Genomic DNA, 26,575 nt, shown 5'->3' with positions numbered 1-26,575 from the left:
CACAACAACAACAAATAATCATAATAATAATAATAATGATAAAGACAGCTTATGTATCTCGAATCACAGTAATCTATGCTCTCTGCACCTTGCATATTAACTATGAATAACAAGTATCCCATTGTCGCCCCTCGAATTGACGATGTTCCGAAATAACTCCGTCGGGCTTGTCAGTATTGGTTGTGAAAGAGTGAACACTCTTGCTTTTAATGAGTCAAACTTTCAAACGAGACAGTATAGGTCAGTCACGAGACAGTATAGGTCAGTCACTAGCGAGGGGTGTGTCTGAAACACGTGGACAAGAATCATCGGAGGAAAGCTTGCCTCAATAAAAGCAAGAGCATTCACACTTTCACAACCAATACAAACCGACAGAGTTATATCCGGAGATCGTCTATCAAAATACGTTCCTTCTAAAGTGGCCGATATTGTTCGTCGCCATACTTACATCCACACCCCTACACGGGATGAGAGCAGGCTTCCACTTTGATGCATACCAACAGTCTTCTGTTTGCAGAGTGGCAATTGTCGCTGATTGAATGTTATAAGGGACACAAGCGGCAATGTGAGTAATGTATTCATTACACAACATCTCACTCTGCACAGCAACCAGTCACAATGTTTATCTGTGGTGTGTGTGTGTGTGTGTGTGTGTGTGTGTGTGTGTGTGTGTGTGTGTGTGTGTGTGTGTGTGTGTGTGTGCGTGTGTTTCTGTGTGTGTGTGTGCGTGCATACTCGTAGTATGTATTTGTATATCTACCTTTTTTTCTTCCTCCTGCTCCTCCTCCTCTTCCATAACCGTGGTGGTAGGAGTTACCCAGACTGGGACCACCAGTTATTCTGCTTTAACAAGACTGGCCTGTGACATGGCGTTTAAATGATTCATTTCAGCCTTGAAAGTTCAACAAAATGGTGTACTCGCCTTTGGCTAGTGATTCTGAAAATGTACTAGCCAGAGAGCAAATTTTACTAGCCAAACCAACAATTTGTTTCGGCGGTGACTTTACTCGCATTTGGCGAGTAGATGAACAGTTCTACTCGCCAGTTACATGTTTCTACTCGCCATGGCGAGTAAGACACTCGCCACTTTCAGGCCTGCATTTGTAAGAGAAGTCGTGCATTTTGTAACCTGCTCTGTGTTTCATTATTGATGAAATGCATGTAGGCCTACTTCGTAAAATGACCTGTCGCACAAGTCAACACCGGCAATATGCAAAGCGAAGAACCGAATATCAAATACAGTCAGTGAATTTTGTTACTTTTAACTGATACTTCTATAAAGGCAATATTTAATGGCTGTATTTTTTAAGAACATTGCTGTTTTTCGATCTTGTTACCTTGGCCGATGTTCACCCCAGCATCTTACTCCCATTTTGTCGTTTACCATCAAAGCGCAGGCATTCAATGCCCTAGAACCGATGATAGTGATGACAAGGTCAGAGAAAAATAAGCACAATGGTCTACTGAAATGTTTAGCTTATTTTGTGGACACGCCTCAAAACAAAAGTCACGCTTCCATAGTTTTGACTTTCTCTCATCACGTACTTGCATTTGACGTATTTATTAAGACGTAGTTTTCCTCGGAAGTCGCGTTCGAAAACTGGAAAGAGGTTACAGGTCAATCTTAAAGAAAATGTTGTCGATCGTGTTGTCACGAATGTCCTGGTAAATGACGTCACATGATGGCGTTCGACTACATTCACCAGAACAAAACTATTTTACTTTGCAAGGTTGCGAACAAAAGCTTAGCCATGTAAGTGCAGAATGACTTCTCACTCCTGTTTTTTTCGTCCTGGCCTTCGTCTGTTGCATGTGTCTGGACCGTTGTCTCAATCAACAAAATGTAAGTTTCCTTTCACTCATATTCTTCTGGGATCGATGTAAATGATAATTTGACAAAACACACCCTCTTTTCAATTCTTTCCACTCTAACTTTTTTTGTTTGTGATGAGGTTGCTCCCAGTATTGATTATGTACGTCTTATTCCGTGCATGCGTATTGATGGTATTCTGTTGGGCAAATATTTTCAAGTCTTCATACTTTGTCGCTGAACTGTGTTTCAGGTGAGGGGCTAACTGGGCATGAATGTCGCGGCGCGGCTGCTTGGCCTGGGGGGCTTCTTCATCGTCTGGACATCGGACTCTTTGATTTTGGGTAGTACTCTTTCTTATCAACCACATTTCAATGAATCCGCATGTCTGTCCGTCTGTCTGTCTGTATGTCCGCTTCCTCTCTGTTTGTCTCTATCTCTCTTTCTCACAACACACACACACACACACACACACACACACACACACACACACACACACACACACACACACACACACAAATAGACACATACACAGACACACACACACACACCCACCCACCAACTTGTATCCCCTACCCAACCTCCGCTTGTCTCTCTGTTTCACACAGACACACACACCCCACACTCACCCACACCCACACACCAACTTGTATCCCCTACCCAACCTCCGCTTGTCTCTCTGTTTCACACACACACACACATCCCCCCCACACACACACACACCAACTTGTATCCCCTACCCAACCTCCGCTTGTCTCTGTTTCAACTTTCACACACACATCCCACACTCACCCACACCCACACACCAACCTGTATCCCCTACCCAACCTCCGCTTGTCGCTTGTCTCTCTGTTTCACACACACACACACACACACACACACACACACACACTCACCCACACACCAACTTGTATCCCTGTCATGAAGTGGATTATAGTGCAAATAAAGGAGTTACTTTTATGTATACGTGTTCTGCCCTATCTAATTACACTGACTCTTCACTCTTCACACTACACACTTCAAACACAGAATATGGGAGGATACAGACTTAATTCCTCACAAATTACAACACAATTCTTCACCTCAAAACATCAATACCAATCAACTTCTCGACCACACAGTTCACACAATCTCATCACAATCACTCCATGTATGGCGTTTTTCAAAAATGTACCAAAAACGTGTCTTTGATTTTTAAATTAATTCAGAAAGAAACATGTCCTATCTATCTTAGTATAATACATATCTTTTTGTACAAAAATGAACAGACAACAACATGAACATTCATTAAAGTACATTCTTGACACTTGAAAGTTAGTTTTGCATGGTTTAAACATGTAGGGGTATCTAAAAATGCCTGTCTTTTTGAAGGCACTCAAAACTTCCACCACCTCTACAAAGAAAAAAAATTGTAGTCCATTAAACAAATATCCAAAAAATCGCTTTCGGGAGCACCTTTGGATTATTGCAACAGATTTTGATTGTAAGGTTGACCCAGACTCTGAATGTGGACTTAAACTCTCAAAAATGAGTGTCTGTCACTTTTTTGTCAGTGGTGTTACCAGAACAGTTAAACAGAGTACAGACCTAAACAATGAGTACTCCAGTTTTTTAAAACCATTTTGGGCCTGGAGTTATCCCCAATCCTTCAGCAGCTTCCTGCAGCGGGAACAGCTAAGCGAGTGTGATCGCTTGTGTATGGTGGACCCGACAAGTGTAGAAAGGTAAGATGTTTTGTTTTTTTTAACGAATCAGTTGTGTTACTATGTGTCTCTAGCGATCTGAAGGAATTTACATTTTTCTGTTACTTTTTTATTGTTTCATGTATGCGAACGCCAAGAAGAAGAAGATTGTTTCATGTAAGGATCAAAACTACTGGGACACGTGTTTGTTCAGAACGCATGGCCTGGGGAGTGATCATTATTTTCTCAAATGAATTCTATCAGTCGTGTTACTTTCAGTCGTGTTACCTTGTGCCTGGTAACACTACTGACGAAGAGGTAACACGACTGATCTTAGGTTCTTTCCTGGTTTTATTTTCATTCTTCTGTCTGCCACATACTTCTTTTGGGTGTTTAATTGTTGATTATACGTGTGTCCCTGTGGGGAGGCAGAGAGAGAGAGAGTGAAATGGGAGGGGGTTGGGGTTGGTGTGTAGGGGTGTGCCAGAGAGAGAATGCAAGACTTTTTACGGGATCATTTCTCAAAAAAAGACAACTCTGTTATGATTATCAAATATTTCTGTTTTTAAGGTAATCTTATGTCATGGCTCTTTCTGCTGCGGAAATACCCAATGCACAAACGTATCCTGTTGTGAGAGCAGATGGTGATTGTCTACCAGCATGTGGCAGTGTCTACGCTTTTGGCCATGACCAGCGACCAGCAGAGCTTAGAGCCCGCATTGTCCATTAACTCGTGTGTCATTCTGAATACTATTATAAATTTTATGTGGGCGCTCAGTCATATTATGGACATACAAGGCAACGAAGCTGCTGACAAGGCAGCAAAGGAAGCTCTGGAGATGGCGGTTCCACCTCTTCCTGAGCAATTTGTTCCTTTCACCGACCTTCGTCGGAAGACCCTTTTTTACAGTTTAAAACTCTGGCAAGACCGTTGGTCCACCTGCAAGGAAAATAAACTGTATAAGATACACCCTAAGCTATCAAAGCCCTTTCCTTTGTTGGCTGCAAGTAGAAAAGACGAAAGTGTTCTGGCTAGGCTACACACTGGTCACACTTATACAACGCATGTCCATCTGCTTAAAAGAGAAGAGGCACCATGGTACCACGCCTGTGATAATAGTTTTTCTGTGAGCCATTTTCTCACGGAGTGCGCTGATCTGTATGATCTACGAGTGAAGTATGTTGACACTTCTAGCTTGAAACATATTTTTACAGAGATCAGCTCTGCAGCTCTTTGGATAATTAAAGGAGTCTGGCCTTTATTTTAAGATTTGAATTTTAAAAATCCTTGACACGTAGGGTTTCGATTTAGCTTTTATGTTACCATCGGATGACGTTCCTAATTTTGTTTAGTAAAATTGGTTTATTTTAAATATGTGTAAATGTAATGTTAAACTTGTGGGGTCCTGATTTGGCCTATATGGTCCGCTGGACCCAAAATGCAACAACTAACTAACTAACTAACTATTCTGAATACTACTTGAAAGAAGAAAACCTGAGGAAATGCTTCGAGACCAGCAAAGAACGCAGAGGACACACCATCAAGAGCTTTGCAATGCATTCTGACGAATACCTTTCTGGAATGTCCCTGGACGAGAACACCGTAAAACGAATATAGGAAGCGGACGTGATGCAGATAATAAAGCCAAAAACATTCATGGGTATATGGCAAGTGTTTGCATTGTCAACAGTCTTGCAAATGCCAATATTTTCTGCCTACCCGAACCGTGGCAATCCGTTCGTGCGCGCGGATTTACACAGACTGGTGATGCCTCGGATAGACACTGCAAATCCTCCAGGAGAGCCGCTAATCGTTATGTGGACGTCTACACGTGTTGCCATGAATATTTTGTTTGTTTGTTTATTTGTTGCTTAACGTCCAGCCGACTACGCAGAGCCATATCAGGACGAGGAAGGGGGGGATGAAGGGGGCCACTTGTCAAGCGATTCCTGTTTACAAATGCACTAACCCATTACTTGTGTCCCAGCAGGCTTTAGTAAAACTAAATTAATACCTACTGGAAGATTACCAGTTTCCAGTATGTTAAAATAGGCTTAACCTATCTACTGCTGGACTTACATCAGAACACTAACAGATTAAACTATACATGAATCGCGAGATAAGCGGCAAGAGAAGAGATTTTTGGAAAAAATACAGGTGAATGAGCAAGAAGGCAGAAAAAAGAAAAGAATTCATGAAGAAAAAGAGAGCATGACAGGAAAGAGGAACCAAAAATCTACCTAACAGCAAACTAGAAAGCTCCTGCGGTTCCAAAAACAGGAGGGGCCTTTAATTTCATAACCGCAGTGCCCCACTGCGGGATGCCATGAATATGACGCACTGGATCCCAAACCACTTCACACCGGGTCTACCATACTCACCAACTGCTGACTGCACTCCTAATCAAGTTCCTGAGTAGTTGAATGTGCTAGAGTCCAGCTAGGTTACTGTCTGTTCGTGCCAGAACGTTGGGGATTCCACTGCTGATCTGTTTCAGTACGTTTTATTGTTTGTCGAAACATCTAAAGGCAATTTGGTGTCAGTGGTGTTACCATGCCTGTAATGTTACTGTTTAAAAAACTTTGCAGCTTTGGTTGTTTTAAAGATAATCCTGTTTATGCTTTGTCTTCGCCGTTTGAGGAAAAGAATTGTATTTCTGTCAAACAGTAAGTAAACATTCCTGATCGTTTTTGTACGTGTAACTTCTGTCGAAACCAGCCAAGGCAATTTGGTCTCAGTGCTGTTACCATCTGTCAGTAATTTTGCTGTTAGAATCAATAATGTTACAGTGCAAAATGTTTACAGTACATTTCTGTATTAATGCTGAAAATAAATAAGAATTTGTTCTTTCCTTGAATTATATAAAATTGCGATTTTGCTAGGCCTGTGCAAATTCACGGCGCGATCATTACAGTTTATTTTGTGGCAAGTTTGCATTTTCTTTGTCAAATTGTGGAGTTAGGCTTAAAAGGTGGAAATAGAGTGAAAATGTCTTACTATTTAAGCAAATTTATTTTTTCCATTCAATTAACTTTACGTTTAAAGTTAAAATCAGTTCATAAATCAAAGTTAACTGAGGATGGTCAGTTGTGTTATGAGACGTCAGTCATGTTACTCAGTCGTGTTACTCACATGTCATTGGTGTTACTGAGGCTTCTGAATGCAGAATTTCCAGGAAGATATTATTCTTTTCAGTCTGTTTATCTTTTGCTCAATGCTCTCATAATACTTGATTCGAGAAAAATACAATTGCAAGAAATGTACAAGTTTCAAGCTGCTGGCGATGTTTGACATTTTTCAAAAATGATTTTTGAGTCACTTGAGAAAAAGTGACTCTATGTAATCGGTCAGTGTTAGTCTGTCCGGCCGTCCGTAGACACCACCTTAACGTTGGACTTTTCTCGGAAACTATCAAAGCGATCGGGCTCATATTTTGCTTAGTCGTGACCTCCAATGACCTCTACACTTTAACGATGGTTTCGTTGACCTTTGACCTTTTTCAAGGTCACAGGTCAGCGTCAAAGGAAAAATTAGACATTTTATATCTTTGACAAAGTTCATCGGATGTGATTGAAACTTTGTAGGATTATTCTTTACATCAAAGTATTTACATCTGTAGCCTTTTACGAACGTTATCAGAAAAACAAGGGAGATAACTAGCCTTTTCTGTTCGGCAACACACAACTTAACGTTGGGCTTTTCTCGGAAACTATAAAAGTGACCGGGCTCAAATTTTATGTGAACGTGACTCATTGTGTTGTGAATAGCAATTTCTTCCTGTCCATCTGATGCCTCATATAATATTCAGAACTGCGAAAGTGACTCGATCGAGCGTTTGCTCTTCTTGTTATTCATTTGAGTGACAATTTCTTTCATATTTATCGCTTTCTTTCACTTTATGGTATATATTTTTCTTCAGAAAGTGTAAAGTGTATTGTTTTGCCATACTGGAGGCAAACTAGTCATCTGTCAACATTTCTTTGAAACTAAACAAAAAATTAAAGAAAGACGACTGCAACAAAATATTTTTTGTTTATTTATTTTTTGGGCAAAACCATTCTTTATTAAGAATACATATCTTCATGTTAACATGGCACTGGGTGTGCTGAATAATGTCAACGCATTTGTTAAGAGTTTGGAATAAATTCACTTTTAACCATACACTAGTCTGATTTTTCGTTCTTTTTTGAAAAAGACATGTGATTAATGATATAAAGATACTATTTCAATAATAAATTACTACACAAGGTAAGGTGTTGACAGACACTCACGAGTTCGTATCACGGCTCACTGCATGTCGTCATTTACACATCCTTGTGCCGCTGAATCCACGTAGATGATGATTTCCCAGAAACTCTCCTTATAGATGCTAACATGCACCTTTCACGTTTCTCCCCGAGAAACACTTTCGCCATTAGCGAAAAGAACCGTCGTCTCTACGACCGGTAACGATGGAGACTCCTCCGTCCATCTGCGCCGGTGTGGTCTCTTTCGCCACCATCCTTCTGCGCTCTCCCGTGTGAGGTCCGCCCCTCGTACACTCCATGCCGAAACTCCTCATGGAAACTCCTAAAGAATTAACCCAAGTCTTAATACAACATTCTCTTAAACCATTTCCTCTTCCTAAACAGTCATGTATCATCTCTCTCGTTCATTCTACATTCACATTCCGTCCACAGTCAATATCCAAACTATACTTAATCCATAAATCACTTAATCCACTAATGACACTACTATACATAGCATCACTGTCTTAAACATAACATAAAAGCGTAACAACATTTATGTTCAAGAATTTCCCAACAAAAACCATAATACAATCACAACAAGAATTCTCTTAAAACTTCACACTACAATTTAGTGCACTTTGTATACACTAACATTTACATTCCAGCTATGTGTTCAAGCTTCAATAATATACAACATAGTAAATAAATCATTTACCTTAAGAGACCCGTCTCTTGAAAGAGTGCTTGTTCCCTGAACAAGACCGACACACGCTTACAACCTTCCTGGTTGAAAATTTTAGGCGCTGTAAATGTTCCCAGTTCATAGCCAGCTAAGCCTATATTTCTCAAACTTGTAAACGCAACTCATGTCAAGCTAAAGCTATTTTCTTGTGCAACACACGAAACCCGTGATAACGCTTCTCCTGTCCCCTACGCATTCGCAATTCAATCTTTAGGGAAGTTAAAATCACGACGTGTTTCACATCACAAATATCCAACTCACATCTTTGTGACAATCCCCTACCCAACCTCCGCTTGTCTCTCTGTTTCACACACACACACACACACACACACACACACACACACACACACACACACACACACACATCCCACACACCAACTTGTATCCCCTACCCAACCTCCACTTGTCTCTCTGTTTCAACTTTCACACACACACACACACACACACACACACACATCCCACACACACACACCAACCTGTATCCCCTACCTAACCTCCGCTTGTCTCTGTTTCACACACACACACACACACACATCCCACACACCAACTTGTATCCCCTACCCAACCTCCGCTTGTCTCTCTGTTTCAACTTTCACACACACACACACACACACACACACACACACACACACACACACACACACACACACACACACACATCCCACACTCACACACCAACCTGTATCCCCTACCCAACCTCCGCTTGTCTCTCTGTTTCAACTTTCACACACACACACACACACCCCACACTCACCCACACCCACACACCAACCTGTATCCCCTACCCAACCTCCGCTTGTCTCTGTTTCACACACACACACACACGCATCCCACACACCAACTTGTATCCCCTACCCAACCTCCGCTTGTCTCTCTGTTTCAACTTTCACACACACACACACACACATCCCACACTCACCCACACACCAACTTGTATCCCCTACCCAACCTCCGCTTGTCTCTCTGTTTCACACACACACACACACATCCCACACACCAACTTGTATCCCCTACCCAACCTCCGCTTGTCTCTCTGTTTCACACACACACACACACCAACTTGTATCCCCTACCCAACCTCCGCTTGTCTCTCTGTTTCACACACACACACATCCCACACACCAACTTGTATCCCCTACCCAACCTCCGCTTGTCTCTCTGTTTCACACACACACACACATCCCACACACCAACTTGTATCCCCTACCCAACCTCCGCTTGTCTCTCTGTTTCACACACAGACACACACACCCCACACCCACACACCAACTTGTATCCCCTACCCAACCTCCGCTTGTCTCTCTGTTTCACACACACACACACACACACTCACCCACACACCAACTTGTATCCCCTACCCAACCTCCGCTTGTCTCTCTGTTTCACACACACACACACATCCCACACCCACACACCAACTTGTATCCCCTACCCAACCTCCGCTTGTCTCTCTCTCTGTTTCACACACACACATACAACCCTACCCATCCACATTATATCAGTCCATAACCACCACCATCTTTGTGTGTGCAGCAGCAAAACAGTGTGGTCAGTGCGGGGGTGACTGTAAGCCGTCTGGTCTGTGTTCCTCTGGTTGTAAGATTGGATGGAAAGGCCTCGGCTGTACTACAAGTAAGCGCAAGCCCCCCCCCCCCCCCCCCCCCTGATAAGCACATGTAAACAACAACAACCATAACAACAACCACATCAAAACAACAACAACAACAACAACAACAACAACAACAACAACAACAACAACAACAACAACAACAACAACAGAGTGTTCTGTTAAAGAAGCGGTTAAGTCAGGGTGTAAAATAAAACAGCTAAAAATAAAAGGAAACAATGAAATATGCATCGATTGAACATTACATTTCCCTTCTTTGAGTTATGTGACATTTGATTTTGAGGCCGACTAAAACTCCTATTTATTATTTATGCGGCTGACCGACACAACAACAGACTGAGTGTATGTTCGTGTGCGTTCAATCGAACAAATAAATAAATATAAGGAATTCCAATTAAAAAGGGTCGATTCAAAACATGTTATTTGTTTTTGCAAACACAAATAGCAAAAAAACGACTTCATGCCACCCTCCGCCTCCCGTAAACCATCAATGTCTTACCACGATCATTGTCAGGCTTTTTACACACAGTACAAATACTCTTTCGTTTAAACACTTTCCGCTGAAGGTTGCACGCCAGAAGAGGACTGCGCGAACCCCTGCAAGTGTCCGCGTGCCTGTCTCTGTGACACCCAGTTCCAGACCTGCACGGCTCTTTGCATGGCACGTGACGAGGATGTACCACCAAGCGACGACGATAGTACGTACCCTGTCGTGTGAGACAGTTGAAGCTGTCGTCTATTTATGACTATCTGGGGCTACGAGTTAGAAAATATAGGGCTGAGAATCCTGTACAGAAATCTGTACAGCGAAGGCTTCCTGAAACTCGACCCACACTGCCTGCATGACCTTGACAGCTTCATTCAGCACCTGACTGTTGCGCTGGTACCAGGATTGTCAGACCTATCTTCACAAGCTCGTAGCCCCGGGTAGTCATAAATAGACGACAGCTTTAATGACAGACACCGATTAAGCACACACAGACGTCTTTTCTTGATACTCTCTTCCAAAGTGAAATATTTGACTTCTAAAGCGAAACAAAGTCCGATAAGACGTCATAATACGAACAATGGCGTCACGTAAAAACTTTAAAAAAAAAATAAAAAAAACCAATTCTGTCCTTTTTCAGCTGCATGTCTTCTGAGGAATTGATAAAAAAATCAAAAAAATCAAGAACAACTTTTGTCTCGGTGATTTCGTCATATCAGCAAGTAAGGTGCACCGCCAGGCTGCGCATGTATCGGTATCGAACATCATTAAATAATAGCAGGTATATCCTCAGACTAAAACTTCCCACCGAACAAACATAAAACGGGAATAGTATACAAATAATCAGTCATATCTTTCAATACCTGGTCATTGGATATGTACGACCTATGTCTGTCTCTGAGTGGATTTGATTCTCCATTTTATTTGCATTGTTTCCTCGTTTGTAGAGCTCTACACGGCGTATGCTATTCTGGCTGTGAGCGGTGTTGCCATCCTCTTTGGGCTGACGTCATTATTCTGTTTCTTATGGTAAGTTTGAATTTATGGGAATGCAATCTTTTTTTCTTTTTGTGTGTGTGGTGCATATGATGCTTAGTGGCGATTGATTTAAATATTCATGAAAATACACACGTACGTGCTCCTTACTTTTTCTTTGTGCTGCCTATTTTTATTATAGCAGAGACTGACTCGGAGCAAGCATCGTTGCGCTTCATGCACGAGATCAAGTAGCATTGATATATATATATCTATATACCTTCTTGAGTTTTGCACTGTCAAAACACTTTCTGTAACAAAGTGTGTGTGTGTGTGTGTGTGTGTGTGTGTGTGTGTGTGTGTGCGTGTGTGTGTGTGTGTGTAAATTTGTAACGAAGGCGGCGGCATGCCCACGGTCTTCGAGGCACCATACTGTCTCACCCCCTCTGCGCGAAGTGTCCGGGATTCCGAGATTGTCTGCAGAGGCTCGGCTCACGTTTGGGTTTGGCAAGGTAGGATTGCATATATTATATGTCACTCACAGTGTCCCAAGTGAATACAGGCAAGGAGGGGCGTCACAGGGGGGGGGGGGGGGGGGGGGGGGGGGGGGGGGGGGGGGCAATAGGGGGGTGGATTGGGGGGGGGGGGGATTAAGGGAATAAGGCGTGGGAGGGTTAGGAGTATTATTTACAGAAAAGAGGACTGCGCTGAAAGAACGTTACCCCCCCCCCCCCCCCCCCCCCCCATGTTTTGTTGACTCCCCTGAGTAATCAAGAGAGCCTTCGGATTGAGCTGTGATAGGCCGTCAGGACGGCCGGTGTAACACGAAATTTTTACTCCACGAAATATTTACTCCGGAGTAAATATTTCGTACACAATTCTTACTCCGAGTACACTTTCCGTACGAGAAAAGAACTCCCCAAGGCACGAACAAATTACTCCCTCCACGAACTTTTTACTCCCCATTTTTTTTACTTTCAGTAAAAATCTCGTACGCAAAAAATGGGATGCGGGCGAAGGGATAATGCCAATAAGTGATCTCGCGCACACGAATGTCGCGCTACCCTCCCTCCACCCCTTCCACCACCAAGACCAACAGGGGACAAGGGAGTAAAAGTTTCGCACACCTGGCATGGGAAGTTAAATTGCTCGTGTTGGGGTGAAGTAATGTATTCGTTGTTTATTCATCAGGGGAGTAACATTTTTGTACGAAATGTTTACTCGGAACTCACCTGTCTTGGGGAGTAATTTTCTCGTGCAATGGGGGAGTGCTTTTTTAGTAAAGGGAGTAACTTTTTCGTCCGAAATGTTTACTCCGGAGTAAAAATCGCGTGGGAGTAATTTTCTCGTGTTACACCGGCCGTCGAATACAAAAAACATAACGTTGAGGTTATCTCGGATGTTTTTGAAGCTAGAGCTTTGAAACCTTTGCACACTTCTGTAAGGTTTGATAATCTCCCGACATGACCTAAGTTTAAGGGCAGACCGGGTAGGCAAAATGAGTTATTTTTGGTCTCATACACCTTTTTGGGGTTGTTGCATTTTTCACACCTTTGAACATCCTGGAATGCATTCAATAATCTGCTTTTGTCATTTTAGACATGAGAGAAAGGGAGAATGTACGTTCTGGCTCACCGATTCCGACAGACCCTAAATATTAACGCAAAATAGGCTTCTGGACTAAACTTTTACTAAAATGAAACATGCGACAAAATCAGAAAAATACTGCATAAATCCATACAAAAAAAATACAGTAAAGTAAGGTTGTTTTGAACCAATGCCGGGTCTGTCGGAATCAGTAACCCAGAACGTACATTCTCCCTTTCTCTTATACAACATTCTTAAGCTCAATACGCTCTCTCATTTACAAACTTTACTTCATATGTTCTTTCACTGTTAGAATTATATCTGATACATGCAATGTGACTGTCTAAACGAATAGTTAACTCTTTACAAGTGATTCTATTTTTACTTTTTCTTCCCGTCCTATTTGAATCCCTTTTTTTAAAAACTGCTTTTTCAGATCTTCTATATCGAGTGGCTTGTTATATTCAGCTCGTGTTTTTGTTTGAATACTTGCTTTCTTACTTTTGTAGTCATCAAAGTCTGTTTGTATCTGTTTGAATTCTTCGTCAGAAACTTTTGAATCTTCAAGTGCTTTACTGATAGACAATTTTAGGCTAGACAATTTTGATGATGCAAGAGTGGAAATGGATTCGTGTTTTTCAAGCTTTTTCACAATTTTTTTCATTATAGCTGATGCTATAAATGATAAACCACCAACTGCTGCTGCGACACCACCTAGGATTAGAGAAACTGGAGTCCCTACTCCGGTAGCTAACAAAATTGTTCCCGTTACACCTGCAGCTGATGCAAGGATAGTAGAACCAGTGCTGGCATTAGAAAGGCTGTTGTAAGTTGTTGAGTACTTACGTCTAGCGCGAGAATATTTTTCTAATTCATCTTCTAGTTGTTTTTGTATATTACTAATGTGTGCCAGTCTGAATTGTTGACTTTCTGCTGCACTTTCATCAATATTAGGATAAAGCTTCACACTGCTAGTCATCTTTTTAATGCAAAATATAAAATATTTATCTTAATTCTCACTGGCCAGTGTTTCTGCTAAGCTTTGAAGCTGTTCATTGCTTAACACCTTATCTGTATAGTAGAAAGCAATCAAATCAAGATAAGTAAGATTAATACTTCTTATTTCTGTTAAATTATTTATATCTGCGTTAACAACAACATTTTGGTTTGACGTCTGTTTTTTTATTGTGTTAGAATCCTTTTGAACAGCAATAAATACTCTGACTTCTTCAACATTTAATGGTCTCCAGTTGAGATTTATTCCTCTCATTAGAACAGTGTTTGTGGTTTCTTCCCTTTTCCTGACAACTATATCAAATATCATAGTTGCATTCTGCCCTATTGGAAGCTTGGGTATAAAATCGACAATGGTGTCAGCGTCCTTTTCAACACTTTGTTTTCTGTGAATGAGATAGTTGTTCTTATGGAAAGGTTTAACTGCAACTTCTCCCCTGCTGTTAAACGCAGGAACAAGGCTAACAATTAGTGGTTTAGCATTGATTGACTTACGGAATGTGTCGTCTTTTCCAACAAGAGTGTATGGACTCACAAATTCAAACTTCATTTCCCAGTCAATCTTTTTCATAACAGGACTAAGTACCCATTTTTTATTCTGATGTTTCCACATGTAGAATGTGTCATCGACAATTGGATCAGGTACATTAACATCACGGATTTGACCTAGTTTGAGGAATCTTGGTTTCTTTTCATCGTCGATTTCCTTTCTCTTGTAATAACCGGTGTCTGTAAACTCGAATGCATACACTGCACCAACTTCAGCATTGCTCTCAAAGTCGATAGCGTCTGCTAAATCTTTCAACTCTATAGTTGAACATGCAACAGGATAAGCTATTGTAGGTCCACTCGACATTTTAATACTCAATATTTTATGGAACTATTTCCAATGTAATGTTAAACAAACAATCAACTGGTTGTCCACTTTGATTTTTCAGATCAATGTGTAGGAATTCATGACACCCTTCCTCCAAGTCCTTGAACTGAAGTGTCTTAAATGTTGGCACGTGCATTTTACAAAAAGAGGCATCACTCGGTGGAAGAATCCTAAGCAGATCAGAACGCTGATCATTAAACAGATTATAGGATGTGTTAAGCTCTCTCATGTGAACAAACAGTACACTGTTAACATCCATGTCAATGGGACGTGTTCCCTTGTATATTTTTGTAATTCCAAGCATATCAAGGAGTTTGGTTGGAAACTCAACGTTTACTTCTCTAGTTTTGGGCATAGTAAGAGTAGCAATGAGACTTGCATGATTTAAACTCGCTGTAATACCTACTGGAGCAAACAATTCTTTCTCTAAAGTGCAGAAGTCATAGTAACCATCTTCTACAGAATGTGTTTTACCATTAATTCTAACCCAGTTGTTAGCCTTTTTTTTACTGATATTATACCAAGTAACCTTGTACATAATTTCATGCAGTGCAACTTTCATTCCTCCATTTTGATTGTTGATAGGGGTTGCAAGTTTAACTGGCACACTAGTCTTCACATTTGTTAGTGTGATAAACATTTTTTATTCAACAACAAAAATGATTCAGTATAAATTCAACAAAGACGTTAAATACAAAACTGGACCATATTACAATCCAAAGACTATTTCTTTCCATGAGTTGGACTTTGCTGTAACAGAAACAGAATCCATTCGCGTTAAAGTGCCTGACCCATTCCATTCTTACCTAAATCCCCCAATCAAAAATGATAGTGTTCCAAAGATGTGGAACTCTCACCCAATTCAGTTCTATCAGAATCAGTTAAACTTTGCAATATTCTGTGCAACCACAGGATGTGGAGTGTCCTATGCAGACCACATGAATAATTCAAACTTACTGACAAAGTGTGTGTACACATTTCACGTTTACTATCAGTGCAGGAGAATCTTGTCTGAACTTCAGGCACCAATGCCGCATGAAAAGAGCTGGAACCCATTCAACAATAGGATAAACATGAAAGTGTATGAGCGTCTCTGCAATGAATTCAATATAGATTTTAAGACCGACTTTAGGCAAAAGCAAGACAAAAACCATGGCATGGGAACACTATATTTATGGGGTGTCCACAGGAGGTATAATTTTGATTACTGGCCAGGTCATACATCTTTTTCTTCAAATGTGCAGGTACAGTTAGGATCAATAGAACAACAGCACCACAATGCATGGACTACTTTTATATTAGACACCGGCAAAGGTTTCACTGGATCAGGTGTTGAAAGGATCAATGAATCTATCCGAACATATGCGTGGTGCTTGCTAGGCTCGCAGGCACAGACACGATCAAACATAATGAGAACAAGCACAGGGTTTGGTGCACAGAAACAGTTGTTATCAAATTTAGAAGATGTCATAAACTCTGCAGTTGATCTGCCTTCCAGCATCAAAAGGTATCAAGACTCTCTCCGTTATGCAAAATCAAAAGTTGACTTTGCTGTTGGTAACTGCCTTTACATGTTACCTTCTGATCTCCAGCTGCAGATTGGAACAATAACAAATTATAACAATGAAATCATTATTGCTAGTGACACCCAGCCGCTTGGAAAGGGTGAAGAACTGAATTCAGAAATCAGAACGATGTTACAGCCATATCACAATGAACAGAAACAAAGCGTGACAAGTGAAGATCACGCTGCAGGTGAAGATCATTCTGTCACTAGTGATGATCAAGCTGTTAGTATTAGTGATGATCATGAATCGCAGAAGACTGCTCTAGTAATTGGTGGAGTGGGTGTAGGCTTACTTTTGCTTTATTCTCGTTAGCAGAACACCTGCAATTAAAACTATTAGAGTCCAGAGATGTTCAGCCATGAAACCAACAACTTTACCTGCAAAAGATAACAGCCAGCTAACAATTGAACCAATGATTCCTGGAAGTGCATCCAAAGCTTTTGCTGCTAGTTTCTTTAATAGTTCTGCAATGTGTTTGAGTTGTTTCTTTACCCATCCCGGATCAGATGGAGATGAAGGTGAAGGTGGAGGTGGAAGTGTGACAGTGCCACCTGTGAGTGTTAACACTAATGTGCTTATTGCAAATCCTAACGCAGTTAGTATACTAGCTATTGTGATTCCCTGCTCTCTGAAAAGCGTTCTAATTCTTTCAGCAAGAGTTGTGTCTTCGTAAAGGATTCTTTGAATTGTATTTTTTATTCTGCTGACCTGTGTTCTCAGTTGTTCTCTATTGTTACTTAGAACTTCTAACCTTATGGCTTTCTCCTCCTGCAAATTTTTTAAACGCTTAGAAATTCTGTTTTTTACTTCTTGTTCTAGGTTCAAATCATCAGCATCAGCAAGTTTTTGTTTCTCTTTGTTTATATCTTCATCCAGCTGACCTAGTTTTGACAGATTATTTGCTATTTCACCTCTGATGGTTTGTAGTGATTGATTAAGGGCTTCTATTTCTCTCATAGGTAATAGTTCATGTGGAGTCTTCAGTGAAGTTTCCTCAGAAAAAGAAGTCTCTATCTCTTGTATAAGTTGATCAGCCTCATCTGCAAGTTTATTAAGATCTTGCAATGGAACAGATTCTATTTGAGTAGCAGTTGGTAGTCCTAGTTCTGCTTGTTGAAGTAAGGAAACAACATGGGAAGATGATGACCGTGTGCTAGGCACAATATCTAATTGCCTAAGTCGATTAGCAGTAAGTTTTTGTTTTAGTGAAACTTTTGATAGAAACTTAGCAGGATTAGATTTATATGTAAGTTGGACTTTTTCTCCTTTATCGCTAGTTGTATATAAATGATTTGCTTCCATTTTGAACTGGTTTGGATCTAAAACATCAGGTTCTTCTCCTAAACTTTTGTAGAAATCTCTAACTTTACCTTCCAGAAGTTCATGTCGTGCCACCTCATAATGCAGTGAATGATGGTAGGGAACCAAAGGGATTGCTTCGCTCATGTCGTCCGCTGGCTCAAATAAATCTTCAAATCCACCTTCTGCCATTTGTAACTTATTTTTTATTTTGAAAATAAAAAAAGATGGCACAATCGTTCGGTTCTGTTCTTGATCCTTACAGAAGGCTGAAAGAACCTCTCGGGGTAAAAGGAATAAGGCAAACAGTTATAGTTACAAATAATCCTTCTACTATTGATCAGAATGAAATACTTACTGTTAGGTTTCCTAATCTAGGTAAGAACGATGTTATTGTACCAGGCACTGTAAGACTATCATTCAAATTAGAATTAGAATCTGGCTCAGATGAAAATAGGACTTTGGCTTATAATGTAGGAAGAGCAATTGTGAGGAAGATTACTGTCAAACTGGAAGGGCGGGAAGTGATGTCATTGAATAATGCAGATGTTTTTTTAGTTTACGCAGATAATTGGTTGACTGACAATGAAAAGAAAAACAGAGTGTTTCAAGGGATTCAGTCAGACAATGGGATAAAAGTTAGAATAGGAGCCGGAGATAAAGCTGACAACAAAAAAGATAACGCTGTCAATGTTGCTTTTGGAAACAAATTTTGTATTCCACTTGACTTTGAACTCATAAATTCACATCCTCCCTTCTATCAAGGAGCATTGCGTGACAGGCTGTCATACGACCTGACTTTCAATAGTTATGATCGTGTTATGCTTTCACAAGACCCGGAAGCAAAGTATAAGGTGTCTGGAATTTCTTTAGAGTTTGATGTTGTAAACCATCCTGAACTGGCTAGACTTATAGAAAATCAGTACAGTTCTAAGCTGCCTATCTATTATGAAAGAGTGTTGAATCACAGTACACTTTCAAAAAGCCAGGCTGATCCAATCTGGAACATTAACTTGAATACACCAGCTAGGTCAATGAAGGGAATACTTATGTTGTTTGAGGAACCAAAAGATTCATATGAAAGGCAAATAGAAAAGTTTTACAATCCACTAATCAATAGAGTATATTGCACAATTGAAGGGCAGCCAAACCAAATATTTGCATCTGGCATGCTGCCATACCAACACTATGATGAAGCAAGAAAGTACTTTACTGGAGGAAGATTGAAAGACCCAACATCTGATCTTGTGGCTAAAGATCTACATTTACACGGTGTTGGCGTAGAAGATTTCTTGACAAATAAATATGCGTTATGGCTGGATCTCAGAACAACTGACGACAACAAACTGCATGGAAGTGGAAGGCGAATTGAAAACGGATCAGAAGGAATCACAATACAAATTGAAAAGGAAGTAGGGAGTAGTAGTAAATCAGTTAAGATCTACGTGTTTGTTGTGTCAGATGCGCAGTTAAACATCTCTGAAAGCAGATTACAGGATATTGTTTATTGAACGTGTTAAAATGAAGTATCTAGATTTTCTTCCAAAAGATCCACACTGTTCTTTGATTTGTGGGGCAACAGGTTGCGGCAAAACAAGATATGTTTTGGATTTATTACAAACTGTTTACATAAATCACTTTGAACACATAGTCATATTCTGTCCAACCATAAAGCATAACAGAACATACAAGGAGAGAAAATTCATATGGTCTGATCAAAATATATTTATTGTAAATCCTTCTGATCGTCTAAATGTTTGCTTGGAGCATTATTTCGATCTTTTTCAGAACACACCAACACTGTTTATTATTGATGACTGTGCAGCAGAACGTGACATTGTTAGAAAGAAAAGTGCACTAGCAAAGCTTGCATTCAGTGGACGACATGCATTAATATCAGTTTGGATATTAACACAAAAATACAATGCAGTTCTGAAAGACTTTAGAGAGCAACTCAAAACAATAACATTGTTCTATTCAAAGGACCGTGACAGTTTTGAAGAGTGTCTTCGAGAAAATGATGTCATTGAAAACAAACAGGAGAGAGAAAGAATAAAGAATAATCTGAAATCTTCTAAGCACTCGAAACTGGTTTTAAAAACTGATCAACCAGTTCAGTATGTATGTTTGTAGAAATCCTTGCTAAGTTCTTGTCAAGTTCTTACTCAAGTTCTTGTCAATTTCTTACTCAAGTTCTTGTCAAGTTCTTACTCAAGTTCTTGTCAAGTTCTTACTCAAGTTCTTGTCAAGTTCTTACTCAAGTTCTTGTCAAGTTCTTGTCAAGTTCTTGTCAAGTTCTTACTCAAGTTCTTACTCAAGTTCCTACCTAAGTTCTTGTTAAGTTCCTACCCAAGTTCTTACTCAAGTTTAATTACTAGATTTTAATTTTATTCTGCATCAAAATAAAATGAACTGTGATGAATTGCTGATGCAGACTTCTACAGATATTGAAATCTGTGACAGTAGGACTATACCTGATAAAAAAGAAAGATTGTATTCACTTGCTGTTTGTGGAAAAACAAAACACTACCTTGGGCAGCAGTTAACTGTGGAAGAAGTACAACATCTTTCCTCAGAAGATATAGAAAAGTATCATGGACGGTATGAATCAGTGCTTGGTTCTAAGATGGTTAGAAGTATTGGACAGACTGTTATAGGTTTGTACACAAAGATTTTTGGACATTTTACACCTCTCGACTCGGAGGAAGACTTAACACATGATCTAACTCATGACCCTGTTGTTTCCAAGTCCCTCGAATCTCTTGCCTGTGGCCTGTATTATCGATTTGGTGCTTTATTAGTACCATTTGTTGCTGGATTAATTACTTTCAAACACATTAATTTTCAGAATAAAAAAGATGACGGATCAGTTGAAGCAGACAGTGGAGCAGACGAAAATACCAGAAGTGAACACAGTGACAAAGAAACCTGGTAGAGTAGAAGCAGGAAAAAAACTAGCCGAATGGAACAGACAAAAAAAGTTAAATCAAAAGGCAAAGCAGAACATTATGTCTGAAGTTGAGCAGACACCAAACATTCCTGAAGTGACTAAGGTCACACAAACTGATCAAGAATTAAAATCTTCATTTCTATCATACAGAAAAGTAGCTGTAGCAGCTGTTGTTGGAGGAGGTGGATACTTGCTTTACAAACTTTGGCAAGGCAAATATAAAGTGTCAGAAACACCAAAATCAGAAACACCAAAATCAGAAACACCAAAACCAACAAACAAAGCAGTACAAACAATAAAAAAGCCCACAGTAGTACCTGCAGTGGATTCATTTCATATGGAATAATTTTAATATTTTAATTTTGATAACATAAAAATGAGTTCTGAAAAGACAATAGTTAATCTAGTTTATCACGCTGCAGTGATTGGAGGCTTGAGTGTAGGTTACACAATGCTGGGTAAAAGTCTCCTCAGAATGAAACCAGCCGACTTGGGAAAGTTAGACTTCGAAGACGGTGCTAAACTAATTGGTGTTGTGACAGCTTCCTTTGCAACAAAAGACTTCCTGGTGAAGCAAGGAATTATTCCAGAAAATATAAACATGTAAGACAATAAAATGGCTAGCTTGGTTATGATGGTGGGAGGTGCGATTGTAAATGCGCTTGCATTTTCTGGCAGCAACTATTTGTTTTCTAAACTGCAAAATGGTGAAGAGAGGGAAAGGCACAACAAAGCCATGGAACAACTGGCGAAAGCACAGGATGAATACGAGAAGAAACGAATTGCGCAGTTAGACTTTATGAATGATAAACTCAGGCAGCAAGGACATGCAAACAAAACCTTTGCCAATGTTGATGCAGCCATTCAAGAATACTATCTTGTAACTGGAAAGAAAATGAAGACAAGTGCTCCTCCAAAACTGGGTGACTTTTATCAGCCTTCAGAAGAGCAGAAGGTGGGCGAGATTGTTTTCATTGTTATTGGTATGGCTGTTGTTTACTTTATTGCGCGTGCTGTCAAATCTTAATATTCTGTCATTTAAAAAACCATGAGTGATGCTTTGTTATCTAAAATATATTATTCCCCAAAAGGATACTGGAAAGGAAGAACTGCTATTGACAAGCTCAGTGACGCAGCAGGTGTTTCTCAAGATATAGCAAAGAAATGGTTGTCAAAGCAGGCAGTTTGGCAGATCTATTTACCTGCACCAAGAAAAATTACACGACCACACTTTGTTAACATTAAACCGAATGACACTCATCAAATAGACCTGCTGTATTTACCGCATGACACAGTCAGAAGGAAGAAATATAAGTATGCACTGACTGTAGTTGATGTTGCAACAAGATACAAAGATGCTGAACCGTTGACAGAGAAAAGTGCTATAGCTACAGCTGTTGCCCTGCAAGAAATTTACAGACGTGGACCACTAAAGTATCCCAGAATGATTCAGTGCGATGATGGTAAGGAGTTTAAAGGAGCTGTCAACCAGCTTCTGTTAAAACATCATGTTACAGTGAAGAGAGGTATTCCAGGAAACCACAGGTCACAGGCTATTGTTGAGAGCTTTAACAAACAGTTGGCAGAAAAACTGTTTTCATATCAGTACCATCAGGAATTTTTGGACACAGAAAGTAAATTGCGTAACACTGAATGGGTCAAAAGATTACCATCAGTACTTAGAGCAATGAATCTGGAGGTATTTAAAGCTACAGGGTTAAGACCAGTTGATGCAATCAAACAGAAAACAATACCTGTTGCTCCAAAGTCAACAACACCAGTGGCATTACTACCTTTCAATCAGAAAGTCAGATATTTATATGCACCCGGTGAAGCTGAGGGTGACAGCAGGAAGCGTGCAACGGATCCAATCTGGAGTATTGACATTCATGAAATCAAGAGAGTAGTAGAGACAAATCCACCTATATATTACTTGAGAGAACCAGCACCGCAAAGAGCCTTTGTAAAAGAGGAATTACAATTAGTTCCACGTGGTACAAATGTTAAATGATTTTTTATTTCAGATTTTATAGTGTTAACAAAAATGGAAGCTCTGAGAAAGAATTGCAACTTCATTTTTTTAATTTATATTTTTATTTTGAGTTATAAAATCAAACTCACAGCGATGGAAGACTCTGTATTAGAATCTTTATCGACAGTATTTGACACCGTTGAATTACAAGTAACGGATCCTCAAAATGTGCAGTCCAGTGTGCAAGACGCCATTGAACAAATTCCAAACAATTTGTTGATTGAACCTCCAGTAAAAGTGCAGATAGTCAGTTTAATAAAATACAAAACAGTCAGTGATGAGGTGCTAGAAGTTCATGTTTCAACCAGACAACTAGCACTTAATTCTATGGCAGAATTGAATGGAAACTGGGCAGATGAAATGATGAAACGGTTTGAGCAAGCTGCAGAGGATGCAAAGATGAAAGGATCCGGATGGTCAGAAGGTGAAATTATAAAAATAGAATTGAAGCTAAGTAAATTTGCCCCCATCAGAGGTAGAAGTTACATACCTTTACCTCCTGCTCTTGTCAAAAAACGTGCTGTGCTGAACATAAAGAATGATGATGACAAATGTTTTATGTGGTGTGTTCTGGCAAGACTGTACAGTGTAAAGAAAAATGCAGAAAGAGTGTCTAACTATCATGCATACAGAAATAAACTAAACTTTACTGGTATTGAATTTCCTGTCAGCATTACAAGCATTGACAAATTTGAACAGCAAAACAAACCCATCACCGTAAATGTTTACACGTGGGATGAGGAAGATGAACTGAAACCAGTCAGAATATCAAAGAACTCACCAACGATTGGTGATTGTGATACTAACCATGTTGACATGTTACTAATGACTGATGGTGTAAAATATCATTACACTTTGATTCGTACAATGAGTAGACTGATGGCGAGCACAAGCAATCACAATAGTAAACAAGACTTTTGTAGGCGATGTCTCTTGCGTATTCCATCAATTCATGCAGCACTTATACACAAGCAACATTGTAAGAGCGTTGATGATGCGGTTGTGAAGTTAACAACACCACCGCCAGACAGCAAAGTGTATTTTAAGAATGTATGCAAACTACAGAAAAGTCCTTATGTTGTTTATGCTGACTTTGAATCTATCATTGTGCCATATGAAGGACCTTTACCAAAAGACCTACCTAAAACAGTAACTCTAAGTAATCATCAAGTCTGTTCATATGCATTTATTGTTGTTAGTTCAGATGGTAAACATTCTAAACCGCAATTGTACAGAGGACCTAATGCAGCAAAGAACTTCTTACAGCAAATGAACCAAGTGCGAAATGACTGCTCCAAACAACTGAATCTTTCAGACATTGTTATGAAACCTGAAGACCAAGAACAGTTTAACTCTACCACACAGTGTTGGATATGCGAACAAAGTCTAACACCAAACACAGACAATCCAATAGTAAGAGATCATGATCATGTAAGTGGGCAGTTCCGAGGAGCAGCACACAGCAAATGTAATCTACAATTAAAGTTTGATCCTAAGACTTGGAAGCTTCCAATCTTCTTCCATAACTTGCGCGGTTATGATTCACATCTGATCATGCAGGCAGTAACTGATGAATACAAAGCAAGATGCATTGCGCAGTCTTCAGAAAAGTACATGGCCTTTACTCTGAATAGTTTATACTTCTACGATTCTGCTCAACATCTGATGGGAACACTTGAGTCTTTATCTTCATCACTAACTGCTTTCCCAATCACATGTAAGTACTTTGACAGTGACTTAGTTAGAAAGGGAGTCTATCCATATGAATACATGGATTCGTGGGAGAGGTTTGATGAAGATGAGTTACCACCAAAGGATGCTTACTTCTCACGGCTGAAGGGTAAAGGTATAAGTGACGAAGACTATGAACACGCTAAGACTGCATGGAATAAATTAGGATGTAATACAATGGGTGATTATCATGATCAATATTTGTTGGCTGATGTTTGTTTACTTGCAGATATATTTGAGAATTACAGAAGAACATGTATGAAGCACTACAATCTAGATCCTTCACATTACATATCTGCACCAGGCATGAGCTGGGATGCATTTCTTAGATTTACAGGAGTAAAGATTGACTTGCTATCAGATCTACCTACACTTCAGATGATTGAAAATGGACTACGTGGAGGAATCAGTATGGCTTCACACAATTACTGCAAAGCCAACAACAAATACTTGGACGACTTTGATCCTATGAAACCTTCTAATTACATCATGTATCTAGATGCAAACAATTTGTATGGTTGGGCAATGTGTCAGACGCTTCCACTTCGGAACTTTAAGATCTATTCAGGGCCATTTTCACAATGTGTTGTGCTGACAATATTAAAAGCAGGCCCAGACAGTCGAAAGGGATGGATACTAGAAGTTGACTTAGACTATCCACTATCACTTCATGATCTACATAATGATTATCCTTTAGCGGCTGAGAGGTTAAAAGTAAACCCAAGAGAACCTCCAAAGCTGGTGCCCAATCTGTTTCACAAAAAGAAGTATGTGTGTCACTACAGACTGTTACAGTTTTACATTAGACATGGATTAATTTTGAAGGCTGTTCATCGTATAATTTTATTTGATCAAGAACAGTTTATGAAACCTTACATCATGAAAAACACAGAACTGAGAACCAAAGCCGCTGATGCATCAGAGAAAGACTTTTTTAAACTGATGAACAACAGTTGCTTTGGTAAGACAATGGAAAACCCACACAAGAGAAAGGATGTTAGACTTGTTACAAGAGAAAATGAGGCCATCAAGCTGACATCCAAACCACAGTATCAAGACTTTAAATACTTTCATGAACAGCTGTATGGTATCTTAATGAAAAAACTTGTAGTCAAGCTTGACAAACCAGTATTCATAGGCTTTACTGTGCTAGAGTTGTCAAAACTGTTGATGCTTGAGTTTTTGTATGATTATTTGAAACCAAGATATCCCAAATCGAGAGTACTTTACACAGACACAGATTCATTCTTACTTGACATTCCAGCGGATGACATTTACAAAGATCTAGAAGCTGAAAGTCCTGCAGTAAAAGGAAAAGATTCTTTTTATGACACTTGCGACTACCCTAAAGAATCACCATTGCACTCAAATGTTAACAAGAAGGTTATTGGAAAGATGAAAGATGAAATGAATGGGAAGATAATTAAGGAGTATGTTGGATTGCGTGCAAAGATGTACAGTGTTGCAAGTGAGAAAGGGGTGGTTAAAAAAAGCAAAGGGTGTAAGCAAACAGGTTGTAAAGTCGAGCATATCGCATGATAACTACAAGGAAGCACTGTTTCAGAAGCGAGTGTTTCACCATGACAACCCTAAGATCAGTTCCGCGCTTCATCAGATCAACACAACTATTGTAAACAAGAAATCTTTAGATGCTAATGACACAAAGCGCGTTTATTCATCACCAGAATATTCTTATGCAATTGGGCACTGGAGAACAAACGCGGCTCCAAATAGTCTGAGTGTGTAATAAGAATTTTTGTCAATCGGGAAAACCCGCTATGACAGCTTTGTTTTGACTGCAGCGGGGAAGAGGAGACGTTGCTTGTGTAAGGGAGTGTTTGTGAAAAGGGGAGAAGCTTTGTTGAGTTTCAAAGCAGCCACCAAGTACACTTGTCAAAGCTTGATTCAATAAACAAGTCATTGCATAAAGTTGCACTCGGTGGCCGCCTGAAAAGGCAGCCTAA

The 26,575-nt window shown here is 39.8% G+C and overlaps 1 protein-coding gene across 3 annotated transcripts in view; it reads left to right on the top strand.

The window, feature by feature from the left end:
* Positions 1-1,623: 1,623 nt before the first annotated feature.
* LOC138959722 (nucleolar and coiled-body phosphoprotein 1-like) overlaps positions 1,624-26,575 on the top strand; it is a 52,614-nt gene continuing 27,662 nt past the window's right edge. The window contains exons 1-6 of one of the 3 annotated variants that reach the window (XM_070331336.1): positions 1,624-1,753; positions 2,064-2,154; positions 10,001-10,096; positions 10,658-10,789; positions 11,526-11,607; positions 11,952-12,065. In XM_070331336.1, the coding sequence (XP_070187437.1) occupies positions 2,082-2,154; positions 10,001-10,096; positions 10,658-10,789; positions 11,526-11,607; positions 11,952-12,065 (497 nt within the window). In that variant the 5' untranslated portion in view covers positions 1,624-1,753; positions 2,064-2,081. Of the gene's footprint in view, positions 1,844-2,063; positions 2,155-9,997; positions 10,097-10,657; positions 10,790-11,525; positions 11,608-11,951; positions 12,066-26,575 lie in introns of all 3 variants that reach the window. The other 2 variants (XM_070331320.1, XM_070331330.1) reach the window with 2 other exon arrangements.

The sequence above is a fragment of the Littorina saxatilis genome, linkage group LG1 (assembly GCF_037325665.1).
Source record: "Littorina saxatilis isolate snail1 linkage group LG1, US_GU_Lsax_2.0, whole genome shotgun sequence".
In the NCBI taxonomy this organism is placed as follows: Eukaryota; Metazoa; Mollusca; class Gastropoda; order Littorinimorpha; family Littorinidae; genus Littorina; species Littorina saxatilis.
This window is presented reverse-complemented; position numbering and strand designations above follow the sequence as displayed.